At 44.0% G+C, this 17,823-nt stretch overlaps 1 protein-coding gene across 2 annotated transcripts in view; it reads left to right on the top strand.

The window, feature by feature from the left end:
• Positions 1-17,823, top strand: part of LOC106572132 (multiple epidermal growth factor-like domains protein 6) — an 85,578-nt gene that overhangs the window by 26,506 nt on the left and 41,249 nt on the right. For both annotated transcript variants that reach the window (XM_014145998.2, XM_014145996.2), the window contains exons 4-12: positions 4,294-4,416; positions 4,537-4,659; positions 4,985-5,122; positions 5,277-5,399; positions 12,665-12,787; positions 13,068-13,238; positions 15,542-15,673; positions 16,123-16,251; positions 16,444-16,572. In XM_014145998.2, the coding sequence (XP_014001473.2) occupies positions 4,294-4,416; positions 4,537-4,659; positions 4,985-5,122; positions 5,277-5,399; positions 12,665-12,787; positions 13,068-13,238; positions 15,542-15,673; positions 16,123-16,251; positions 16,444-16,572 (1,191 nt within the window). The remainder of the gene's footprint in view (positions 1-4,293; positions 4,417-4,536; positions 4,660-4,984; positions 5,123-5,276; positions 5,400-12,664; positions 12,788-13,067; positions 13,239-15,541; positions 15,674-16,122; positions 16,252-16,443; positions 16,573-17,823) is intronic.

Below are 17,823 nucleotides of genomic sequence, written 5' to 3'. Positions count from 1 at the left end.
TAAAGGGAACACTTAAACAACACAATGTAACTCCAAGTCAATCACACTTCTGTGAAATCAAACTCTCCCCTTAGGAAGCAACACTGATTGACAATAAATTTCACATCCTGTTGTGCAAATGGAATAGACAACAGGTAGAAATTATAGGCAATTAGCAAGACACCCCCAATAAAGGAGTGGTTCTGCAGGTGGTGACCACAGACCACTTCTCAGTTCCTATGCTTCCTGGCTGATGTTTTGGTCACTTTTGAATGCTGGCGGTGCTTTCACTCTAGTGGTAGCATGAGATGGAGTCTACAACCCACACAAGTGGCTCAGGTAGTGCAGCTCATCCAGGATGGCACATCAATGCGAGCTGTGGCAAGAAGGTTTGCTGTGTCTGTCAGCGTAGTGTCCAGAGCATGGAGGCGCTACCAGGAGACAGGCCAGTACATCAGGAGACGTGGAGGAGGCCGTAGGAGGGCAACAACCCAGCAGCAGGACCGCTACCTCCGCCTTTGTGCAAGGAGGAGCAGGAGAAGCACTGCCAGAGCCCTGCAAAATGACCTCCAGCAGGCCACAAATGTGCATGTGTCTGCTCAAATGGTCAGAAACAGACTCCATGAGGGTGGTATGAGGGCCCGACGTCCACAGGTGGGGGTTGTGCTTACAGCCCAACACCGTGCAGGACGTTTGGCATTTGCCAGAGAACACCAAGATTGGCAAATTCACTTCTGGCGCCCTGTGCTCTTCACAGATGAAAGCAGGTTCACACTGAGCACATGTGACAGACGTGACAGAGTCTGGAGATGCCGTGGAGAACGTTCTGCTGCCTGCAACATCCTCCAGCATGACCGGTTTTGCGGTGGGTCAGTCATGGTGTGGGGTGGGGTGGCATTTCTTTGGGGGGCCGCACAGCCCTGCATGTGCTCGCCAGAGGTAGCCTGACTGCCATTAGGTACCGAGATGAGATCCTCAGACCCCTTGTGAGACCATATGCTGTGTGCGGTTGGCGCTGGGTTCCTCCTAATGCAAGACAATTCTAGACCTCATGTGGCTGGAGTGTGTCAGCAGTTCCTGCAAGAGGAAGGCATTGATGCTATGGACTGGCCCGCCTGTTCCCCAGACCTGAATCCAATTGAGCACATCTGGGACATCATGTCTCGCTCCATCCACCAACGCCACGTTGCACCACAGACTGTCCAGGAGTTGGCGGATGCTTTAGTCCAGGTCTGGGAGGAGATCCCTCAGGAGACCATCCGCCACCTCATCAGGAGCATGCCCAGGCGTTGTAGGGAGGTCATACAGGCACGTGGAGGCCACACACACTACTGAGCCTCATTTTGACTTGTTTTAAGGACATTACATCAAAGTTGGATCAGCCTGTAGTGTGGTTTTCCACTTTAATTTTGAGTGTGACTCCAAATCCAGACCTCCATGGGTTGATAAATTGGATTTCCATTGATTATTTTTGTGTGATTTTGTTGTCAGCACATTCAACTATGTAAAGAAAAAAGTATTTAATAAGATTATTTCATTCATTCAGATCTAGGATGTGTTATTTTAGTGTTCCCTTTCTTTTTTTGAGCAGTGTATAAAGCCTTCTCCATTTCTTGCTTAGCTAGATGTGCACTGTCTAACATCGTCTTCCATACATCAACATCTAACTACCAAGAAAAAAAATCTAAAGTTTTAAAAAGTGCATAATTTATAGTAAGCGGAGCTCCTTGGAAATTCACTTCTCGGGGGTGCAGACATGAAAGTAATTATGGCCTGTTCTGCACAGAGAAAGTAACCATTTAGCCCCATTACCCACTTACTCCCTTAAATCCACAGGGGAGAGGGGCTAGAAAGAGAAATGAAGTGTGTGTCTGTATTTCTGTCAGTCTGTGTATGTTGTAACGGTTTTGACTTGAGGTTATTGTTTGTAGGGATGCCAGGTAGGTTGTGCCTACCAGAGAAAATATAGATTTTTCCTTTTGGTTTGGGAGGGAATGAGTCCCGTCTGGTCCGTCAAGTCTACACCAATACAAAGGACTCGTGTAAAAGTCAGGATGGACATACACTTTTCATAAACCCTTAAAACATTGGAAATAACTTCAAAACAAATGTATTATTTTGCGTGGGTTGTATTACCAACAGAAATGATCACACACATAATAATATAACAAATAATGAGCTCTGGTTCCTCCAGAAAAGTCCCATACTGTCACGTTCGTGTGGAGAGACGGACCAAGGCGCAGCGTGCTCTGAGTTCCACATATTTTATTAAGTGAAACTTTGAACAAAACAAATAAAGACACAACGAACAGTAACTTCAGAGGTGCTACATGCACTAACTCAAAACAAGATCCCACAAAACACAGTAGGGAAATGGCTGCCTAAATATGATCCCCAATCAGAGATAACGATAAACAGCTGCCTCTGATTGAGAACCATACCAGGCCAACATAGACAGACATAAAGATACTAGATCACCCACCCTAGTCACACCCCGACCTAACCAAAATAGAGAAAAAAAGGCTCTCTATGGTCAGGGCGTGACACATACTTCGGGCCTAAAAAAGTCCAGCCCAGTAAATGAGTTCAGTGAACTCAAGTGACCTTAGTCACGCAATGTTTGTCCGTTCATAAAGTGTAGCGTAAACCCAGTCTCAATCATACAATCAAAATATTAACTATTTTACCACACAACCATGAAGAATATCACATCTCAAGAAGTCTTAAATCATAACGGTATACATCACTCTAAATCAAATGAAATACCATATGCAAAATAGTTCTAGTCAATCGGTCAGTCAGACAATCAAATCAGCCAACAGATCTCCAGCGGAGAAAGGCCATGAAGAACCAGTGGACAACAACAGATGTGTCACAGATAATGTCGTTGTGTTGAAGGGAGGACCAATACGCAGCGGGAATGTGGATGCTCATCTTTTAATTACTTTAGAATAAAGCATACACGGGAAAACAGTAAACATGAACGACTAGAACAGTGTGGCAGGCCAAACAAAGCAGTGCTCACAAACAACTACCCACAACCCCAAAGAAAAACACACCTGTTTATAGGACTCCCAAACAGAGGCAACTAGAAACACCTGCCTCCAATTGAGAGTCCAGCACCCAACCTACACATAACACAAAACCTCTGCCACGTCCTGACCAAAACTAATACAATTACTCCCTCTGCTGGTCAGGACGTGACAGTACCCCCCCCCCCTAAAGGTGCAGACCCCGACTGCACCTTTAGGTGCAGAAGGGCTATATAAATACATTTCATTTGATTTGACTGCACCTAAAAGAAAAGACAAACCCCCCCCAAAAAAATTCCCCCTAAACTAAAGGGGGGGAAGGGAGGGTGGCTGCCGTCAATGATGGCACTGTGCTACACCCCCCCTCCCCAACCCACCTATATAGGAGGCGGCTCAGGTGCGGGACGTGGACCTCGCTCCACCTTCGGCGTCGCCTACTTAGGTGGCGCCGATGGCTGCGCCGGGCAGACAGGCCACTCTGGCTGACCCGGGCAGACGGACCACTCTGGCTGGGCCGGAGGACAGGCGGGCCACTCGGGCTGGGCCGGAGGACAGGCGGGCCACTCGGGCTGGGCCGGAGGACAGGCGGGCCACTCGGGCTGTGCGTGTAGTGGGAAATACTGGACCGTAGAGGCGCACTGGCGGTCTTGAGCGCAGGGTTGGCATCACCCCTTCAGGCTCGATTCCCACTCTCCCCTGGCACATGCGGGGCGCTGGTACTGCGCTTACCGGCCTGAAAATACCAGGCCTCACCACAGCCCTTACCCCAAAGCACGGGACCTGTCCAGTCTATTTCTGCCACGTCCTGACCAAAACTAATACAATTACTCCCTCTGCTGGTCAGGACGTGACAGGATGTGTTGTCCAAAGGAAGCAATGAGTGGATCCGATCCTGGTTAAACTTGCGACTAGGCTACAAAGCACACTTTTAAATAGAACAAAACAAACAGAGTAAAGAAGCTTCGGAACTGCGGATTGAACACATTCTCATTCGCGTCTCCATCACCACCCCACTTTGAGCAGCTGATGCTGGCTATTTAATTGGGAATTAAAAGGGAAGCGCCCTATTGGAAGGAGAAGCACTGAGACGTTCAGGGCCATCACAATGTGTGTGCATGTTGCTTATGTGTGTTATGCATATGTATCTATTAGTCAAAGAGAGTGAAGGGCTGACAAGTGCATATTATAAAATGTGTGTGTGTGCATGTGTGTTTTAGCGTGTGCTTGAATGTTTCTTTCAATGTTCGTGTGTGTGTACTCATCCCATGTAACTGTATTTCAGTAAGAAACCCCTGTGCAGACAGAAATGGGGGCTGTATGCACACCTGCAAGAATGACGGAGGGAGAGCTCAGTGCAACTGTCTTCCTGGTTACACACTGGCACAGGATGGCAAGAACTGTGAAGGTAAATATCCATAATTTGCTAAATGAGTCTGGTGATGATTTTATTGGTTATGGTGGTGATGAGGATTATGATGATAATGCTAAAAGGCAAGTAGTTTAAAGTTGTGTGTGTGTGTCCCAGACATTGATGAGTGTGAGACAGACCAAGCTGCTTGTGCCCACGGTTGCCATAACAACCAAGGCTCCTTCACCTGTGTCTGTAACCCAGCATACGAGCTGGGTGCCGATGGCAGGAAATGCTATCGTAAGTCAACTCCCATTCACTCTCAACTATAATTTGTACTCAGTCAACTTCCATTCTCTCTGTCAACTCTCATTCTCTCAGTCAACTCCCATTCACTATGTCAACTCTTATTCACTCTCAGTCAACTTCCATTCTCTTAGTCAACTCCTATTCACCCTCAGTCAGCTCCCATTCCCTCTGTCAACTCCCATTCACTGTCAGTCAACTCCTAATCTTTCTCAGTCAACTCTAATGCTAGTTCGAATGTCTGCGCAGATCAGCAGAACTTCACAATGCAACGATAATCCTATATTCTGGGAATGTGGCCATATTTCTTTCTCTTAAGGAATCGAGATGGAGATCGTGAATGGTTGTGAGACTGCCAATGGAGGCTGTTCCCAAAAGTGCCAACACTCCACCCTCGGACTTGTCTGCAGCTGTAACCACGGTTACCACCTGGATGAAGACCTCAGGACATGTGTGGGTGAGCAAAGAGCAGTTTGATCAATATGGAGTGATTTTTATCTGCAAATAATTTCGAATTTTACATGAATTCAAAGTTATTGAATCCAATAAAAAAATTGCCACTAAAATCTCTCCATAGACAGACTTGTCAACAACGACTGTGTATGTTTCAGACTTGGACGAGTGTGAGGTGGGAAGCTCGTGCTGCGAGCAGGACTGTACCAACTATCCCGGGGGTTACGAATGCTACTGCGGGGCTGGCTACCGTCTCAATTCGGATGGGTGTGGCTGTGATGGTACGTTCTATTAAGCAACATAACTTCCTTGATCAAAATGGGATAAAATATGTTTTTTTTATCTATCTACACAGTGTTATGACTTACTGCTTACTTAAATCAAATCAAATGTATTTTTATATAGCCCTTCGTACATCAGCTGATATTCTCAAAGTGCTGTACAGAAACCCAGCCTAAAACCCCAAACAGCAAGCAAAGCATGTGAAAGAAGCACGGTGGCTAGGAAAAACTCCCTAGGAAAAACTCCCTAGAAAGGCCAAAAACCTAGGAAGAAACCTAGAGAGGAACCAGGCTATGAGGGGTGGCCAGTCCTCTTCTGGCTGTGCAGGGTGGATATTATAACAGAACATGGTCAAGATGTTAAAATGTTAAAATGTTCATAAATGACCAGCATGGTCAAATAATAATAATCATAGTAGTTGTCGAGGGTGCAACAAGCACGTCCGGTGAACAGGTCAGGGTTCCATAGCCGCAGGCAGATCAGTTGAAACTGGAGCAGCAGCACGGCCAGGTGGACTGGGGACAGCAAGGAGTCATCATACCAGGTAGTCCTGAGGCATGGTCCTAGGGCTCAGGTCCTCCGAGAGAACGACAGAAAGAGGGAAAGAGAGAATTAGAGAGAGCATGTTTAAATACACACAGGACACCGGATAAGACAAGAGAAATACTCCAGATGTAACAGACTGACCCTAGCCCCCCGACACATAAACTACTGCAGCATAAATACTGGAGGCTGAGACAGGAGGGATCAGAAGACACTGTGGCCCCATCCGATGATACCCCCGGACAGGGCCAAACAGGCAGGATATAACCCCACCCACTTTGCCAAAGCACAGCCCCCACACCACTAGAGGGATGTCTCCAACCACCAACTTACCGTCCTAAGACAAGGCCGAGTATAGCCCACAACGATCTCCGCCATGGCACAACCCAAGGGGGGGCGCCAACCCAGACAGGAAGACCACGTCAGTGACTCAACCCACTCAAGTGACGCACCCCTCCCATGGACGGCATGGAAGAACACCAGTAGGCCAGTGACTCAGCCCCTGTAAAAGGGTTAGAGGCAGAGAATCCCAGTGGAAAGAGGGGAACCGGCAAGGCAGAGACAGCAAGGGCGGTTCTTGCTCCAGCCTTTCCGTTCACCTTCACACTCCTGGGCCAGACTATACTTAATCATAGGACCTACTGAAGAGATAAGTCTTCAGTAAAGACTTAAAGGTTGAGACTGAGTCTGCGTCTCTCACATTGGTAGGCAGACCATTCCATAAAAATGGAGCTCTATAGGAGAAAGCCCTACCTCCAGCCGTTTGCTTAGAAATTCTAGGGACAATTAGGAGGCCTGCGTCTTGTGACCGTAGCGTACGTGTAGGTATGTACGGCAGGACCAAATCGGAAAGATAGGTAGGAGCAAGCCCATGTAATGCTTTGTAGGTTAGCAGTAAAACCTTGAAATCAGCCCTTGCCTTAACAGGAAGCCAGTGTAGGGAGGCTAGCACTGGAGTAATATGATCAAATTTTTTGGTTCTAGTCAGGATTCTAGCAGCCGTATTTAGCACTAACTGAAGTTTATTTAGTGCTTTATCCGGGTAGCCGGAAAGTAGAGCATTGCAGTAGTCCAGCCTAGAAGTAACAAAAGCATGGATTAATTTTTCTGCGTCATTTTTGGACAGAAAATTTCAGATTTTTGCAATGTTACGTAGATGGCAAAAAGCTGTCCTTGAAACAGTCTTGATATGTTCTTCAAAAGAGAGATCAGGGTCCAGAGTAACGCCGAGGTCCTTCACAGTTTTATTTGAGACAACTGTACAACCATCCAGATTAATTGTCAGATTCAACAGAAGATCTCTTTGTTTCTTGGGACCTAGAACAAGCATCTCTGTTTTGTCCGAGTTTAAAAGTAGAAAGTTTGCAGCCATCCACTTCTTTATGTCTGAAACACAGGCTTCTAGCGAGGGCAATTTTGGGGCTTCACCATGTTTCATTGAAATGTACAGCTGTGTGTCGTCCGCATAGCAGTGACATTTAACATTATGTTTTCGAATAACATCCCCAAGAGGTAAAATATATAGTGAAAACAATAGTGGTCCTAAAACGGAACCTTGAGGAACACCGAAATTTACAATTTATTTGTCAGAGGACAAACCATTCACAGAGACAAACTGATATCTTTCCGACAGATAAGATCTAAACCAGGCCAGAACTTGTCCATGTAGACCAATTTGGGTTTCCAATCTCTCCAAAAGAATGTGGTGATCGATGGTATCTAAAGCGGCACTAAGATCTAGGAGCACGAGGACAGATGCAGAGCCTCGGTCTGACGTCATTAAAAGGTAATTTACCACCTTCACAAGTGCAGTCTCAGTGCTATGATGGGGTCTAAAACCAGACTGAAGCGTTTCGTATACATTGTTTGTCTTCAGGAAGGTAGTGAGTTGCTGAGCAACAGCTTTTTCTAAAATTTTTGAGAGGAATGGAAGATTCGATATAGGCCGATAGTTTTTTATAATTTCTGGATCAAGATTCGGCTTTTTCAAGAGAGGCTTTATTACTGCCACTTTTAGTGAGCTTGGTACACATCCGGTGGATAGAGAACCGTTTATTATGTTCAACATAGGAGGGCCAAGCACAGGAAGCAGCTCTTTCAGTAGTTTAGTTGGAATAGGGTCCAGTATGCAGCTTGAGGGTTTGGAGGCCATGATTATTTTCATCATTGCGTCAAGAGATATAGTACTAAAACACTTTAGTATCTCCCTTGATCCTAGGTCCTGGCAGAGTTGTGTAGACTCAGGACAATGGAGCTTTGGAGGAATACCCAGATTTAAAGAGGAGTCTGTAATTTGCTTTCTAATGATCATGATCTTTTCCTCAAAGAAGTTCATACATTTATTACTGCTGAAGTGAAAGCCATCCTCCATTTGCGAAGGCTGCTTTTTAGTTAGCTTTGCGACAGTATCAAAAAGAAATTTCGGATTGTTCTTATTTTCCTCAATTAACCTGTTGGGTCTAGGGGGCAGCATTTGCACGTCTGGATAAAAAAAATGTACCCGATTTAATCTGGTTACTAATCCTACCCAGTAACTAGAATATGCATATACTTATTATATATGGATAGAAAACACTCTAAAGTTTCCAAAACTGTTTGAATGGTGTCTGTGAGTATAACAGAACTCATTTGGCAGGCAAAACCCTGAGACATTTTCTGACAGGAAGTGGATACCTGATGTGTTGTATTGACTTTAAACCTATCCCATTGAAAAACACAGGGGTTTAGGAATATTTTGGCACTTCCTATTGCTTCCACTAGATGTCACCAGCCTTTACAAAGTGTTTTGAGTCTTCTGGAGGGAGATCTGACCGAACAAGAGCCATGGAACGGTGATGTCCCATTAGACACCTGGCGCGCTAGTTCATGTTGGGTACCCTCGTTCCAATACGTTATAAAAGAGTATGCATTCGTCCACCTTGAATATTATTCATGTTCTGGTTAAAAAGGCCCTAATGATTTATGCTATACAACGTTTGACATGTTTGAACGAACGGAAATATATTTTTCCCCTCGTTCATGACGAGAAGTCCGGCTGGCTTACATCATGTGCTAACGAGACGGAGATTTTTGGACATAAATGATGAGCTTTTTTGAACAAAACTACATTCGTTATGGACCTGTGATACCTGGAAGTGACATCTGATGAAGAGAATCAAAGGTAATGGATTATTTACATAGTATTTTCGATTTTAGATCTCCCCAACATGACGTCTAGTCTGTATCGCAACGCGTATTTTTCTGGGCGCAGTGCTCAGATTATTGCAAAGTGTGATTTCCCAGTAAGGTTATTTTTAAATCTGGCAAGTTGATTGCGTTCAAGAGATGTAAATCTATAATTCTTTAAATGACAATATAATATTTTACCAATGTTTTCTAATTTTAATTATTTAATTTGTGACGCTGACTTGACTGCGGTTATTGGAGGGAAACGATTTCCTCAACATCAATGCCATAGTAAAACGCTGTTTTTGTATATAAATATGAACTTGATAGAACTAAAAATGCATGCATTGTCTAACATAATGTCCTAGGAGTGTCATCTGATGGAGATTGTAAAAGGTTAGTGCATCATTTTAGCTGGTTTTATGGTTTTGGTGACCCTGTCTTTGACTTGACAAAACATTACACACAACTCTTGTAAATGTACTGTCCTAACATACTCTAAATTTATGCTTTCGCCGTAAAACCTTTTTGAAATCGTAAAACGTGGTTAGATTAAGGAGATGTTTATCTTTCAAATGGTGTAACATAGTTGTATTTTTGAAAAATTTGAATTTTGACATTTATTTGGATTCAAATTTGCCGCTCTTGAAATGCACCTGCTGTTGATGGAGTGCACCACGGGTGGCACGCTAGCGTCCCACCTAGCCCCAAGAGGTTAAGTTGGAAAAATAGGATGATCGAGCAGCAGTGAGGGCTCTTCGATACTGCACGGTACTGTCTTTCCAAGCTAGTCGGAAGACTTCCAGTTTGGTGTGGCGCCATTTCCGTTCCAATTTTCTGGAAGCTTGCTTCAGAGCTCGTGTATTTTCTGTATACCAGGGAGCTAGTTTCTTATGACAGATGTTTTTAGTTTTTAGGGGTGCAACTGCATCTAGGGTATTGCGCAAGGTTAAATTGAGTTCCTCGGTTAGGTGGTTAACTGATTTTTGTCCTCTGACGTCCTTGGGTAGGCAGAGGCAGTCTGGAAGGGCATCAAGGAATCTTTGGGTTGTCTGAGAATTTATAGCACGACTTTTAATGCTCCTTGGTTGGGGTCTGAGCAGATTATTTGTTGCAATTGCAAACGTAATAAAATGGTGGTCCGATAGTCCAGGATTATGAGGAAAAACATTTAGATCCACAACATTTATTCCATGGGACAAAACTAGGTCCAGAGTATGACTGTGGCAGTGAGTAGGTCCAGAGACATGTTGGACAAAACCCACTGAGTCGATGATGGCTCCGAAAGCCTTTTGGAGTGGGTCTGTGGACTTTTCCATGTGAATGTTAAAGTCACCAAAAATTAGAATATTATCTGCTATGACTACAAGATCCGATAGGAATTCAGGGAACTCAGTGAGGAACACTGCATATGGCCCAGGAGGCCTGTAAACAGTAGCTATAAAAAGTGAGTGAGTAGGCTGCATAGATTTCATGACTAGAAGCTCAAAAGACGAAAACGTCATTGTTTTTTGTTTTGTAAATTGAAATTTGCTATCGTAAATGTTAGCAACACCTCCGCCTTTGCCGGATGCACGGGGGGTATGGTCACTAGTGTGACCAGGGGGTGATGCCTCATTTAACACAGTAAATTCATCAGGCTTAAGCCAAGTTTCAGTCAGGCCAATCACATCAAGATTATTATCAGTGATTAGTTCATTGACTATAACTGCCTTGGAAGTGAGGGATCTAACATTAAGTAACCCAATTTTGAGATGTGAGGTATCACAATCTCTTTCAATAATGGCAGGAATGGAGGAGGTCTTTATACTAGTGAGATTGCTAAAGCGAACACCGCCATTTTTAATTTTGCCCAACCTAGATCGAGGCACAGACACGGTCTCAATGGGGAAAGCTGAGCTGACTACGCTGACTGTGCTAGTGGCAGACTCCACTAAGCTGGCAGGCTGGCTAACAGCCTGCTGCCTGGCCTGCACCCTATTTCATTGTGGAGCTAGAGGAGTTAGAGCCCTGTCTATGTTCGTAGATAAGATGAGAGCACCCCTCCAGCTAGGATGGAGTCCGTCACTCCTCAACAGGCCAGGCTTGGTCCTGTTTGTGGGTGAGTCCCAGAAAGAGGGCCAATTATCTACAAATTCTATCTTTTGGGAGGGGCAGAAAACAGTTTTCAACCAGCGATTGAGTTGTGAGACTCTGCTGTAGAGCTCATCACTCCCCCTAACTGGGAGGGGGCCAGAGACAATTAATCGATGCCGACACATCTTTCTAGCTGATTTACACGCTGAAGCTATGTTGCGCTTGGTGACCTCTGACTGTTTCATCCTAACATCGTTGGTGCCGACGTGGATAACAATATCTCTATACTCTCTACACTCGCCAGTTTTAGCTTTAGCCAGCACCATCTTCAGATTAGCCTTAACGTCGGTAGCCCTGCCCCCTGGTAAACAGTGTATGATTGCTGGATGATTAGTTTTAAGTCTAATACTGCGGGTAATGGAGTCGCCAATGACTAGGGTTTTCAATTTGTCAGAGCTAATGGTGGGAGCCGTCGGCGTCTCAGACCCCACAACGGGAGGAGTAGAGACCAGAGAAATCTCGGCCTCCGACTCCGACTCGCTTAATGGGGAGAACCGGTTGAAAGTTTCTGTCGGCTGAATAAGCGACACCGGTTGAGCATTCCTACAGCGTTTCCCTCCAGAAGCCATGAGAAAGATGTCCGGCTGCGGGGACCGTGCGAGGGGGTTTATACTAACGTTACTATCTGTACTTACTGGTGGCATAGACACTGTTTCATCCTTTCCTACACTGAAATTAGCCTTGCCTAACGATCGCGTCTGAAGCTGGGCTTGCAGCACAGCTATCCTTGCCGTAAGGCGATCGTTCTCCTGTATATTATAAGTACAACGACTGCAATTAGAAGGCATCATGTTAATGTTACTTAGCTTCGGCTGTTTGAAGTCCTGACGAACCATGTCCAGATAAAACCTCCGGGGTGAAAAAGTTGAATGAAAAAAGTTGAGTGAGGGAAAAAGTAAAAATATACGGTAATGAAAAAGTAAAAAACCGTCAGGTAGCAAAGTAAGATCGGCAACAAAACGCACAGCAGCGTAAACAAGTCTGCAAGTTTCCTGTACCTTATTAGTGAATTAACAACCCACAGCCAACAGAATCTAAGTCTCAAGATTGTAATAGTTGGCTCTTCCCAATATACTGTACACTGTATGTATACCACAAGGGGGCACATTGGATGGAGCCAATAATCGCAGTCTTGGCAGATTTTAGTTCTGTTGTTGATGTTTCTAAGCAGGAAGACACCCCGCTGTGTACGATGATGTCGTGTACGATGATGTCATGTCATGATGATGCTGAACCTATGGTGCTCTTTAATGCCATTTTCTTTGCTGTTTTAATAAGGGTGCTTGCTTCAACTTAAACTGTACATTTGCCTCTAACAATTTAAACCTCTGACACTACCATGAAATATATTTTAGACTGCTGAAGCAAGCACATACATTTTCTTCAGGAAATCTGCATTTTCTGGTTGTTGATGTTGCAGATGTGGATGAGTGTCTGGTAGACAACGGAGGCTGTGACCATACCTGCCAGAACACAGCCGGCTCCTTTCAGTGCTACTGTCACCTAGGACACCGGCTAGATGAGGACCATGTCTCTTGTATTCGTAAGTGGATCAGATATGAATCCTGTCTTGGCGGTAGTCAGGTAGAAATAATACATTGGGCCAGGAATTTTCCTGACCTGATTGTAACCTGACTCGGAAGAACTCTGGGCCTTAGTGGTAGGCTATAACTGGCAGTACAAGTTAAAGGCTATAGCTAGGACCCAGAGTTTACAAGCAACAAATTGCTTTATGTTAATAAGTGGCATGCTAAACTGGATATTAGTTTGGCGAGAAAGTGTGCAAGGAGAATGACAATGACTGTTGTACTCTCTCCCTCCAGCCCTGGAGGGGGCAGTAGAGGCGTCGGAGTGGAGCAGTCACATCGCAGTGGAGCGCCCTCTGCCCCAGATAACCCTGCTGAGGGACTACCAGCCGCTGGAGCGTTATGACGACTACGAGGAGGACAGCCTGGGAGAGCTGCGGGCCCAGAGCACCCTCACCCAGACCTTTGGTATACATACACCTGTACTAACACCTACATAAGGCTGTCGTAACACCTATACAAGCAACTTATAAGCAGTTCCTAAACAGCTTGTTTGCACCGATGATGAATTTGGTTATTTTTTAAGATTACTCCAAGTCCTTTTCTCAATATTTATCTACGTTTACAGTACCAGTCAAAAGTTTGGACACACCTACTCATTCAAGGGTTTTTCTTAATTTTTACTATTTTCTACATTGTAGAATAATAGTGAAGACATCAAAACTATGAAATGACACATATGGAATCATGTAGTAACCAAAATATATTTTAGATTTTAGGTTCTTCAAAGTAGCCACCCTTTGCCTTTGACAGATTTGCACACTCTTGGCATTCTCTCAACCAGCTTCATGAGGAATGCTTTTCCAACAGTCTTGAATGAGTTCCCACATATGCTGAGCACTTGTTGGCTGCTTTTCCTTCACTCTGCGGTCCAACTCATCCCAAACCTTCTCAATTGGGTTGAGGTCAGGTGATTGTGGAGGCCAGGTCATCTGATGCAGCACTCCATCACTCTCCTTCTTGGTCAAACAGCCTGGAGGTGTGTTTTGGGTCATTGTCCTGTTGAAAAACAAATGATAGTCCAACTAATCAGATGGGATGGCGTATAGCTGCAGAATGCTGTGGTATCCATGCTGGTTGAGTGTGCCTTGAATTGTAAATAAATCACAGACAGTGTCACCAGCAAAGGACCCCCACACATCACACCTCCTTCATGCTTCACGGTGGGAACCACACATTGCGGAGATTGTCCGTTCACCTACTCTGTGTCTCACAAAGACATGGCGGTTGGAACCAAAAATCTCAAATTTGGACTCATCAGACCAAAGGACAGGTTTCCACTGGTCTAATGTCCATTGCTCGTGTTTCTTGGCCCAAGCATGTCTCTTCTTATTATTGATGTCCTTTAGTAGTGTTTTATTTTGCAGCAATTCGACCGCGATGAAATGATTCACACAGTCTCCTCTGAACAGTTGATGTTGAGATGTGTCTGTTACTTGAACTCTGTGAAGCATTTATTTTGGCTGTAATTATTGAGGCTGGTAACTCTAATGAACTTATCCTCTTCCTTTCCTGTGGCGGTCCTAATGATAGACAGTTTCATCATAGCGTGTGATGGTTTTTGCAACTGCACTTGAAGAAATATTAAAGGGGTAGGCGTCCCGTCCACGGGACAGTTGTAAATCATGCAGCTCCGTGTGTCACGACTGCAGATTTTAGAGAAACAACAAATGTCGGTACATATAAGTGTCTTGTATCGGCTGAAAGCTTAAATGCCTTTTAATATAATTGCACTGTCCAATTTACAGTAGCTATTACTGTGAAAACATGCCATGCTATTGTTTGAGGAGAGCTGCTAACAACAAAACACTTTTTTCACAGCGATAGGTTTGATAAATTCACCTCTGAAGGTGAAATGTGGACTTACATTCTGAAATCTTGCTCTGATTTATCATCCAAGGGGTCCCAGAGATAACATGAAATGTCATTTTGTTAGATAAAATCCTTTTTCATATCCTAAAAATGTCCATATAGCATGCACGATCTATTTTGTATTTCCACTCATTCAATTTGCAAAGAAAGGAATCTGTGAAAATCTAACCCTAAACGTTATTTCAACCAGTCAAATTATGTTCGTATTTATTCCTCAGAGATCCTAGAACGTAACCAGAACATTACCACTATATCATTAGGAGTGTAATGTATCCTATAGGACGCCAAATTTGGTCAGAGAGCGATGCCTTCATGGCGCACAGATGACACGGGCGGACTTCACTTGATTTGTCAAATCAGCACCAATCAGGGTCAAACAAAGCTAGCTAGATAGCCAATGAGCTGGGCTTTACAGGAGGAAATCCCGTATCTGTCACACAATTGTGCTGCTATCCTTGTGCAATAGCAAGCCTTTTCCTTTTGGACATAAATGGCAAGAATATGGAGACTTATGAAGATATGAAAACTGGATGTTTTGCAAATGTTGAACTTACAATATCGCTACTAATACTGGAAAGCTAAATCAAAGTCCAAGTATACAGATTTGACGATATTCTTGCAGAAAAATGTAATGTTAATGTAAATGCGTCCTTCACGATTTGCCCAAATGTACCTGGGGAACTTTACACTAATGAACTTTGAAACTTTACACTTTTTTGGTTACTACTTGATTCCATGTGTGTTATTTCATAGTTTTGATGTCTTCACTAAGGAATCTGCTACTGCTACTGTATATATTTTTTACTTCTTCTTCTTCTCCTCTTCTTCCACCTCCCCAGTGTGTCTAAACAACACGTTTGGTTACGACTGCAGCCTGACGTGTGAAGACTGTTCCAACGGTGGCGTGTGTGACATGGAGGAGGGCCACTGTGACTGTCCTGATGGGTGGACAGGTGTTGTCTGCAACCAGAGTGAGTGAAGCCATGCAGAGAAAACAAAACATCAAAACATCAACAGGGTTTAAACCCTCAAAGTCACAGGTGATGCTGATTACCTGAGAATGTATTTACTAGGAACTAAACGAAAGCAAACCAATATAAACATGGAGGGGACTGCAAAATATTTCCTTTGCAAAACATTTTGCTACAGTTTGCAATGGTGTACACTCACTCTGTTGTGTTACTAGTCATCTAACTTCTAACCAAATGTTTCTCTATCTATTGCTGGGTGAAGCTATAAAAGTGGCCTACCTTATGTTTAAATGCAATTTCACATTCTGTCAGACATAATCATCCTACAGAAAATTCCGTATTTTGATGATGTATCTACTGTATATAGCTTTGTTGAGAGAAATAACGCCCTACCTCTGTCTCTGCTTCTCTAACCCTCTCTCACCCTCTCTCTCCTTCCCTTTGCCCAGCTTGTCCAGAGGGCACCTTTGGCAGGAACTGCTCCTTCAGCTGTAAGTGTAAGAATGGTGCCACCTGTGACCCTGTGAACGGGCACTGCCGCTGCCCGCCTGGCATCAGCGGGGACATGTGCCAGGATGGTGAGTTGGCACAGATTCATGTTATCATGCAGCACTGGATCAAAATGGCATTGCTTTCTCTCAAAAATGTACAATTTATTTAGCTTACAATTGAACCAATGGAATTGTCCTAAAAGTGCACATCTTAATATTGGTGCACATTATAATATGTTGTACTTTCTACTCTTGCTTCTGTGTCTCTGTGCTCTGTAGGCTGTCCTAAGGGCCTGTATGGGAAACTTTGCAATAAGAAGTGTAACTGTGCCAATAACGGGCGCTGCCATCGTACCTATGGAGCCTGCCTGTGTGATCCCGGGCTCTACGGGCGCTTCTGTCATCTAAGTGAGTGGCATGATGTCTCGTTGCCTCTCTACCTGTAGTTTCTTTCCTTCTATTTCCTTTATGTCCGTGGTTCCCAAACACATTTCACCCCCTTCTGTCATAGGGGAACATCCCACGCTATTTCTATGGGCACAAGCACTGTCCATGACTGTTCTCACCCCTTTTGTTGGAGGAGAGAACATTTTTGCAGGTTTATATCTTATTTCCTGCAATTCTATATATGTTTTGCTATGGTGTGGATAGTTTTTTTTGTTGCCATTTTAAAGAAAATCTCCTGCAATTATATGCATATTGATATGGGGTGGAGAGAACATTTTGTAGTTTTAAAGATCATTTCCTGCAATTCTATACATTTTGCCATGTCTTATATGTGTTCATGTGACACTGTATCTGAGTGGCTCAAACATTAGAACATTTTCTCCCTGAATGTCAAAACCAATGGGCAAAAACACCTAGCTAAAAAACAATAACTGACCTCGGCTAGTTGATCTGGACATTTCTGACAAGTTATAAATAGCTCTCTAAGGTCTGCAATGACTGACATGACAAAAGGACAACTGATGATGCACTACCCAATTTAGAAATGTCACCTTGTGCATTCTACTATTACAACTTTCAAGAGTAAGTTGAAAGTCGGACTGAGTTCCTTAAAAACCCAGCGTGCCCCACAGTTTGGGAACCACTGCTTTATGTCATTCTTTCACTCCCTGTAGCCATTTCTCTGACTGCCAGGACCAGTGATTACCTCAAGGAAGGACTCATTCCTGGTACATCTGGATCTTACTGTGAACTGGGGCTGTTCGGCCAGTAGAATTGCTGATCTAGGATCAGGTCCCCTCTGTTGTGATCAATATGATCAAAAAGGCAAAACTGATCCTAAATCAGAACACCAACTCTAAGATGCTTTATATGATTTGATTTATTAGGATCCCCATTATCCGACGTCAATGGTGAGCGATAGTTAGCCTTCCCTGTAGCTCAGTTGGTAGAGCATGGTGTTTGCAACGCCAGGGTTGTGGGTTTGATTCCCACAGGGGGCCAGCACAGAAAAAAAATTATGAAATGTATGCATTCACTACTGTAAGTTGTTCTGGATAAGAATGTCTGCTAAATGACTAAAATGAAAAAAATAAAATGAGATAGTCTTACTGGGGTCCAACACATAACGGAAAATACATTACAGACAAAAGACATTACAATTTACATACATTTAAAAACATGAACATGTTGTGTGTGTGTGTGTGTGTGTGT

This window comes from Salmo salar, chromosome ssa15, assembly GCF_905237065.1.
Source record: "Salmo salar chromosome ssa15, Ssal_v3.1, whole genome shotgun sequence".
Classification (NCBI taxonomy): domain Eukaryota; kingdom Metazoa; phylum Chordata; class Actinopteri; order Salmoniformes; family Salmonidae; genus Salmo; species Salmo salar.
This window is presented reverse-complemented; position numbering and strand designations above follow the sequence as displayed.